Here is a 9,047-nt window from a genome sequence, read left to right on the forward strand (position 1 = left end):
AAACCAAGTATTGTTTTAGTTTTCCATTTGCATGTCGAGTTCAATGCAAAAAATAAAATAAAAAATCAAACCAGACAGACAGAGTAGCAAACAAACAGGTGTTTTTCATAAAACTAATTTATATTAAACACCTGTACAAGTAACCTCTTTTACATCGTCTACGCAGTCAGCTGTAATTTCATGCTAAAAGTTTGTCTCAATGTTTTTACAATGCTTTTACAACTTCAGTTTACAAGGTACGTCGGAACAATATTTTTGGTCATACCCGTTACCTGTGATTTCCCGGGAAAGGTTTACCCCCCCCCCCCCCCAAAAAAAAATAAAAGCTGAGTAAAATGTCCTATAAAACGAAAATAGGACAATTTTCTGTAAAACTTTAAAGTGTTAACTTTATCTCAAGGTATTCTTTTTAATTTTTTGAATTACTTATGTTAGACATCGGTTGTTCCGCATTTTCGTGCTGATATTTACGAATTGTAAATATAAAATGGCACCTTCTACTTTCCCTCCTACTACGCAGTAGGAGTAAACCGATGGAGGGCCATTGCACTTGATAGGGCTTGGTGGGAAAGACTTCAAGAGATGGTCTTGCCCCTTGGCCTGCAACAGACTGTAGCACCAGCGAAGAATAAGAAGATAACTTAAAATACATTTGAGAGAAATGGGACTTAGGTAGGAAAATGTATTTAGATAATAGAAGGCAGTGAAAAGACAATTGATATAAGTGGAAGTTTTAAAGTTTTGAGTAAAACGTGTGCTAAGTTAAAACCGTGACTTGCATTGAATTTGTTAGCAGCTGCATAGCAGCATCAACTAAGGCTACTAGTTCACTACCGTTTCTTGCTCTTTTGGCGTGCATGCAGAAAGAACATAACCAAACGTTGCCCCCGAGCCTTGAGATTCTTTTGCCTTTGAAGTAAAGCATTAGGTATTCATCACAAAGATCCGTGGAACGAACCCCTGCACTGGCACATCGCTCTCCCAGGTTTCCATACCGTACTCCGCATATTGGTGACCCGGACGTGATTTGTTCACGCAACTTTCTGTTAACATAGGAGATGTTCTTCTACCATTTGTACTATTTATATCCAAATTGTTAGACACCTACATCCTATTGCTTCTCCCTGTCTGTATGTGTCGTACACTTTTTTGAATGTCATCACTTTTGCTGATAAAGCGAAGTGTTAAAAAGTCATTCAAACGTATGTATGTAACGCGTATGTGCGTATAAACACCATGAGCATGATAAAACTTTCTTTTGAATATATAACCTCATTGCAAGTTAAATACTTATTCTATTGTGCAAATTATTTCATTATACACATAATTATCTGCTCCGTTATTAGTCGGTAACCTTACACCAGTGTGAATTTTTTCTTTTTGATACTTTTTAAAAATATTCATTCTATTGTAAGTACTAATTTGCTCATCAATAAAAATCTTTGCTTGATAGCTAGAATTTTAAACTGAGAATCGTTCAGATCTCACGATATCGTTTTCTTTTTATAATGAGATTAATGTTCGTAGAAAAGTACGTCTAAGGACCTGTTGCACACAAATAAGTACGTAAAATATGGAAAAGCAAAAAACAATGAAAATTAAAACCTCGCACTAGAACAAAAAAGTCTAGTTTTAAAAAGAAGGAATATCTTTAAATACCCATATGAGGCTCGAGCTTGTTGCACAGTTCATCCATTTAATCGTATTTAAAGCCAATAAGTGGTTTATAATTTCTTATTCAGTAGAAGGTGTGGTACCTGGGACCTATTTTTACTTTTTACACTTTAAATTCATATTTGCCAGCAGTAAAAAAAAAAAAAATATCCCTCAACATAACAGTTTGTTACATAAAACACAATTTTTTTTTTTTGGAACTTCAATTGAAGTATAATAGTACATATTTAATTAATGTTGAAAAATGCAAAAAGGATCTAGGTAGAGTACCTTGAATCAGGTTTAAAAATATTAAATACTAGGGGAGACTGGGGATACTTGATCCCCACTTTAGTTTTTAATTTTTTTCTCTGCTGCAAATTATCAGTTTTTTTTTTTAAATTTTATTTTAAGTAATGCAATAAAGGTAAATTTTTCTTCTATCTGACAGTATTTTTTAGTTGAAATCAGACAAATAGTTTTGGTAAAATAATTTTTTCAATAATTTCATAAAAGGATCATGTACCCCTACATCAAGGAATACGTGATCCCTTCATGGAGGATACTTGATCCCATTGAGAAAATACATAGATTTTTCATTAGATCAGCAATTTATTTATGGATTTTATTTTTCTGCGTAATGTTTCTAAAAAATAACACTATTTCTAACTTTCTTTATTAGATTATAATAATGTGAGCACAAAATAACATTGTTTTAAATTCCACTAGGACATTTGTAAAAAAAATGTACTCAACTTAAATGAACTTATGATGCTTTTGATCAGCTACTCTTTCTCCAATACAGTTGCGAACACTATATTTTATAAATAAAACTAACAGTTTTTTTAAAAGTAGAGTAACGAAGCTAAAATTAAAACAAGTAATAAAAAAAAAGGGTGACAAGCATAAAAATCAACTTATTTTCTTCTTGTCTTGCAATAATAAAATTAAGAGTTTTATCAATTGAATTAAATTTTAAAAAGAGGGAAGAAAAATGTAAGTATCAGTATATTTTTAAAAAAGAAAAGAAAGCCTAGAATATGTTTTCAAAACCTGAAAAATCAAATGCAATCAATTCGTTTGTTGTATAGTTCTTAAAGTTCAGCTCAACCCAGCTAGATGTACGCAACTTAACACATTCATTTTCATTTACTACACGTTTGTCAATTTTTCAGGAAAAATGGATTGATTAAGCATACACTTCACTTCAGAAAACTTATTTTAAACTCTAGAAATCCGATTTTGCATTCTATCCGCTAATAAGTCTACATAACTGGTAACTCACTTTTTTGTTGTAAATCTAACTATAGCAAAATCATTTTTTTCATTCAAACAAGGATTTGCCATCTATTTCAACTAATTATAGCTCATTTGGCTTATCAGAACATAATTCATCAGTAGAGTTAGTTTATGTTTAGATGTTTGAGGTGTTATGTGGGTTACAAGTGCGAACTGGTATTTCAACTGTTTAGCATATTTACTGCAGTCATTGTTTAAATCTATCACTCATACTATGATAAATTTTATTATGTTAACATGGTTTTGGAATGTTTAAAGTTAATATCAACTAAGTAAACAACAGTTATATTGTTTTCATTGTGTTTATATTGTCATATGGATACTTGATCCCAGGAATCATATATCCCTCTAAACAAAGGGATCAAGTATCCCTAATATGCGATTTTTTCAAACTTACTTGTTCTATTATTAACAATCAGTGGTAATTTACTAAATTCATGTCTCCATTTTTAAAAACTGTTTATACTTTAACAGTACACTTCGGTATTTTTTTAAAAAGTTTTATATAACGGATAGTGTAAACTTCAGTATGCTTTCCTAAAAAAAGTTTCCCTTGACACATTCAGACAATCATTTCTTAAGCTAAAACAAAATGGCTGAAAAAAAAAAAAAATGTTGCCAGTTTTTATGTGCAAGTATAACTTTAACCTAATTGTCAGGTTTCAAACGTCTACTTAATGGCTTTAGTACATTTTTGGCTGTGGGATAATTTATCCCCTAGGATCAAGTATCCTTAGTCTCCCCTATACGGCACATATTGGTTACGTTTTAACTCCAACCTTGCTACGTGGCATGTAAAGTATGGAAATTCATCACTCTGAGAAGTTATATAGCTATAAGCTAATTTAATACGATAAAGAATGTTCCTTTGCTGTGTTTAGCAAGATTCTTTTATTGTATGTTTTTGTTCCTATTAAACTCTTGAGTTAGTAACAGTTGGCTTGTTAGTGGTTTCTTGTTTTAATTTTTTAGTTAAAAAGCTGTAAAGTATACGAATACTTAATTGTTAAAGTCTAATTTTTTGATCTCAGTATTAAAGATGTAACTTAAAATTAGCTTTAGTCGTGAAACTGAATCTTACCCTGTTAATGAAACCACAATACTAATGTAATAAAAAGCAGCATTGTCATTTTTGTAGTTACTCTAGGCACTTGAGAGTACTTCAAATCTGTACAAGATACCCTTCATTTCATAGTTCAAATTTACACTATTTGACCATCTACGGAAACATTTCTAATCAACATGTTGAACCTGGCCTACTTTTAACCAAATGCTATAGCTAAAGCTATACATTGTAAGTCATTAAATTCACTGTAACACAGAGTTTGTAAATTTTGAGCTATAACATTGCATGAGAGGCTGTCTATAAATGATGTCACACTTTGAGGGGGGGAGGGGTTTTGCGAAATTTGGAATGGGGGGAAGGAAGGGGGAAGTAGAAAGTGTGAGATCACGTTTTTTTTTTTTTTTTTGTAGAATATGTTTGAAAAAAGTTGCGTGACATGTGACAAAGAGAAAGGGGGTGGAATGCTGGAGTGTGACACTTTGACAAAAGGGGGATGAAAAATGTTGGAAAAGATGTGACATCATTTATGGACAACCTTAATTAAAACATAAAAAAAAATTTTTTTTGATCTGTTAACTTACTCTTTAACTATACTACCTCAAATTTGCAGTTTTTTAGAAGTGGTATAGCTACACTGGAAAGGTGATTAAAATGCAAACTGCATGTGTAGCGTTTCCCTATTGCTAAAACTAAAGCTGAATGTAGTATAGGGCCAAGGAACACCAGTTTTCCCTACAATATGCAATAGCGCATCCATTTTTGAGCATTTATAGTGTAAGACACCACAACTTATATAATTTTTATTCTAGCGAAATTTTACTCTCTTTTGCCATCAAATCAAGCAAATATCGTCAAATTTTAGATTAAGTGATAGTTTATAAGCGAAGTAATGCCCTTGTAGCCCTTATTTACTAATATTCCTCAAAAAATATGTAATTACCATACGACGTATGTGTAAACTATAAAAGTCTTTACTAATAATAAAGCTGAAATTCTGTCTGGATCTCTGTCTGTCTGTCTGGATCTCTGTGATGTGCATAGCGCCTAGACCATTCGTCCGATTTTCATGAAATTTGGCACAAAGTTAGTTAGCATGGGAGTGTGCACCTAGAAGCGATTTTTCGAAAATTCGATTTTTTTTCTATTCCAATTTTAAGAAAACTTTACTGAGCAAATTATCACAACGTTAAAGAGTTAAATTACGAAATTATCATAACGTGGAACCGTAACATTATCGAGCAAATGAACATATCAAATTGGCGAGAAATTCGTCATCCATTATTTGTAAATAGAGAGGCGAACCGAATGACCTTTCAATTTTCAACTACAGGCAAAGCCATGCGGGTACCACTAGTGTTGAATAAATTGATATTTTAAAGTTTAATTCAAATTTGAAGGAAGAAATTGGAGTCGCTTTTTAAGTTCAGAAACTTGTCAATTTACATGATGGAATGGTGACCTATCCGTGTATACCTGTAGTATATTATAATATCTTTCAAAGCACTATGAATTGAACAAGAAAAGTTTCTTTGAAGTTTTTGTCGAAAAAAATCAGAAGAAATGTGTCTTTTGAAGTGTTTATATTAATATTTCAGTTTTATTTATTTATTTTTTTGGTCTTATTAATCTGATTATTTATTTAATTCTAAAGCTAAAGTTATTCATCGCAAAATGATTCGTGATCCTAAAAGAGCGGCTACCGAAATCAAACGAGAGGCGACCGCAAAACATGATGCTTTTCTGTTCAGTCGCACTCGCTTATTATTTTTCTGCTCAGAGAAACTTAAACTGTATCTTTATTTCATTTTATTTGAGAGGACCCAAAATGGATTCCAATTTCTGATAACTTGAACCTTTATTTTTGTATTATATTTTTTATGAAATTTAATAATTACTTGTGTTTTAACAATTCAATCATCTTATCTTAAAATTAATAATATATTTCGGCATGAAAAAAATATTATTTGATTTGCAAAAAAGAAAAAAAACTTTGGGCGGTTTTATGTTTAATGTTAGATTTCTCAAACGTGTAATACTTTTGTTCAGTATTCTATGCTACTGTAAAAAAAGAAACCTGGTTAATGTCGACATTTGCTGTTGAATGTGAACATTCACATTATAAATACAACGGTAAAAGACAGAGCATTTCCGGTGAATCTCTACATTCTCCAAATTCTCAAAAACCTGAAAGTGCTTTGTTGAATCTTCATTTAAAATTTAAACCCCCGCACAGTAGGGCGAAAACCCCCAAAAGCGCTTTAAAATGTTTTTATAACCTCTTTCGTTTGTTTGTTTACACAGGCGTGTAAACAAACAAACGAAAGTTGTTGGAAAGTAATTAGCGAATTTTTTCGAATTGTTTGGGCTGAGGGTTCAAAGTTCGCAGGTTTATGCAGCTGATTCCCTTTCAGGGTCTTCATACAGACCATTGATGACGAATTAATACTAATTTCAAAGAGTACATAAGAGTACATTTTCTGTAGAATGTTTTGAAAAAAATAACTTTGAATTACCTAGTTTTTGGTGCTAATCAAAACCGATATTCTGTTTGAATAGTCGATTATTCATTTCTATTAATATCGTTGGACACGAGAGAGATTAAATATGTCCGCCTTTAGTAAGAAAATAAAAATATAGACTGCTTAAAAGCATTTTTTTTTTCAATTCCGCACTTATGGTTGTTCACCGTCTAAAGGCTCCCTTAGATTTGTAGTGAACGAAGGGTTCTAAAATTCCATTTCTGATTGCCTAAGAGGTAGGCCTGTGCAAATTTATTAATCCTCAATGGGGTTGTTTCCTTCAGTCAAAAGTAGTACTTTTTGTCACTAAAATTGATAGAATAAGGGGCATTCCACGGTATTTTTGACATTATGTAGAGTCCGTAACGTGACCTTTTTTTGCCATAACTTTTTAATTTACCGTTTGATTTGCAAATTATTTTATTTTGAGCTGGTGTGTTGGTAGGAAAAGATCAAAATAAAATAATATGCTAATCAAACAGTAAATTAAAAAGTTATGGCAAAAAAGGTCACGTTACGGACTTTACATAAATGTCAAAAATACCTTGGAATGCCCCATAAGCAAAAAGAAAAATAACATGGACCCAGAAAATACTTTCATTTTCCCAACAGTTATTTTGTTTTTTTGAATTAATTTTTTAAAATGTCCGATTTTTGAAACAAGGAGTGGCCTTGATGCGCCACAAATGATACACTTAGCCGCATCTTCCTACCGCGATTCCACGTTATGATAATCAAGAAGCGAATTAAAATTGCGCTCTACGCTTGCTATCAACCATATCGCTGCCAATACACGTGAGTAAAGATGCGAATTAAATACTTTGCTCTGTAAATGGCAACACAGAATGGCATTTCATCATTTGTGATGTCATCGAACAGAAGCATAAACATTGAAAGCGCGCCAATTTAAGTAATTTTTAAAAAATATTAAACTTAAATAAATTATTTAAAAATTGGTTAGATCCTATGTTTTCAAGCATGCTCTTTCAGAAAAAAATACTTTTAAAACTTTGGAAACGACCCCATTGGTTGAATATAGCGATAAAAAAAAACATTTTAAAACACTTTTTGGCGTTTTCACCCCAATGTGAATTGGCATGCGGTACCAAGACAAACTAAAATAGAAACTACAATCAAAAACGATATTCCTTACCTTCCAATAAAAGGAAGTCACCAAAAATGAAATCTGTGTAATTGGTGGTGTCACTAGCCGTACGAAGAGTGAATGGCTTCATTCATTTTTGCCGCGAGGGGAGGCCACAAGCGATGCGCATTGCTCTCACAGCATCATCTGCTTTCGTGCAGATGAGAAAAAGATTATTATTCGCGTGGTTTTGAGTGATGAGGCGGAACTCGTGGAAAGGCGAACGGGGCTCCGCTTTGCAAGGGAGGATCCACAGAACAGATAGATAAACGTCACGAAGGACGTTAGAGGTTTACACTTCCAGAAAAATGCGTGACAAAGGTATTTGATAAGCCGGGGAGGAATATTTATTTGGAGGAATATTGTTGTTTTAGTGTGTCGTCACACCTGCAGCTTTCATTTATTACTTGCAAATCTTCTTACTTAATAGATTTTAGGCATAAAAAGTATGGAGGTAAAGATTTTCATTGCCATAAAAAGGCAAGCTATTGTGCAAAATATTTGCATCTTTAATGTTGTTTCTGACTTTCTTGTTTTTCTATTTTCTTTTTGTGTAAACTACGCAAAAGAAAAAAAACTACAAGTACGATAAAAAACGTCTTGGAAACTGATCTTCTATAAAATTTTCTTGTAATGATACAGTGTTTTAAAAGTAATGTTAACAACACAAACTTTACTTGTTAAACTATATCGTTATTAGAAACATTGATGAAGCCATTTTTAATAGACATTTTCTAGTAGTACGTCACTTTTTTTTTTCAGTGTGGAATCATTATAGTCATTTACTAGAAGTACTCGCACCACAATGCCTTCAATGACATGATTTTTTGCATTGACCAATGTAAAAAATGAAAAAAATCGACTCTATGACGTCTTGCTGAATTTAAAATTACCCGGCAAACCAAAAATTAATCCCGCTATGGTGTTGAAAGTAGTAAAAAACTGAAAAGAAGTAGTTTGCTACAAATTTCGAATAAAAATTAACCGCTTTTGAGAATCTGTATTTCTTCTACAGCGTTTCCAAAGGAAAAATAAAAAGAACTCCCTCTACAACGTAACAGCAAAATGTAAAATTGCGTATGTATCAAATGCCGAAGAAAGCATTCTTAAATTAAAAAAAAGTTCAGTCAAAAAAAAAAAAAAAAAAAGCGAGTTTAAGCCTTTGAAAATTGGGGTACAAACAACTATATGTCCTGTTAAAAAATTCTTGAAAACTTTAAACAAATGATATCTTTTGCTGCTTGATGTCTTGATGTGTTCTTTTCCACATTTTAAATTTTAGTAATTTGTAAGAAAGTTTCCATCACACCTAATGACGATTGACGAAAAATTAAAAAATAGAAAAAAAAAATGGAAATGTAAAGAA

General features: G+C 32.0%; 1 protein-coding gene across 1 annotated transcript in view; it reads right to left on the minus strand.

Moving 5' to 3' along the window:
• The window catches only part of LOC129233651 (beta-1,4-glucuronyltransferase 1-like), a 39,369-nt gene extending 31,384 nt beyond the window's left edge, over positions 1-7,985 (minus strand). The window contains exon 1 of the mRNA XM_054867629.1: positions 7,691-7,985. Coding sequence (XP_054723604.1) covers positions 7,691-7,772 — 82 coding nt within the window. The 5' untranslated portion in view covers positions 7,773-7,985. The remainder of the gene's footprint in view (positions 1-7,690) is intronic.
• Between the last annotated feature and the right edge of the window lie 1,062 nt (positions 7,986-9,047).

Source organism: Uloborus diversus, chromosome 1 (assembly GCF_026930045.1).
Source record: "Uloborus diversus isolate 005 chromosome 1, Udiv.v.3.1, whole genome shotgun sequence".
Lineage (NCBI taxonomy): Eukaryota > Metazoa > Arthropoda > Arachnida > Araneae > Uloboridae > Uloborus > Uloborus diversus.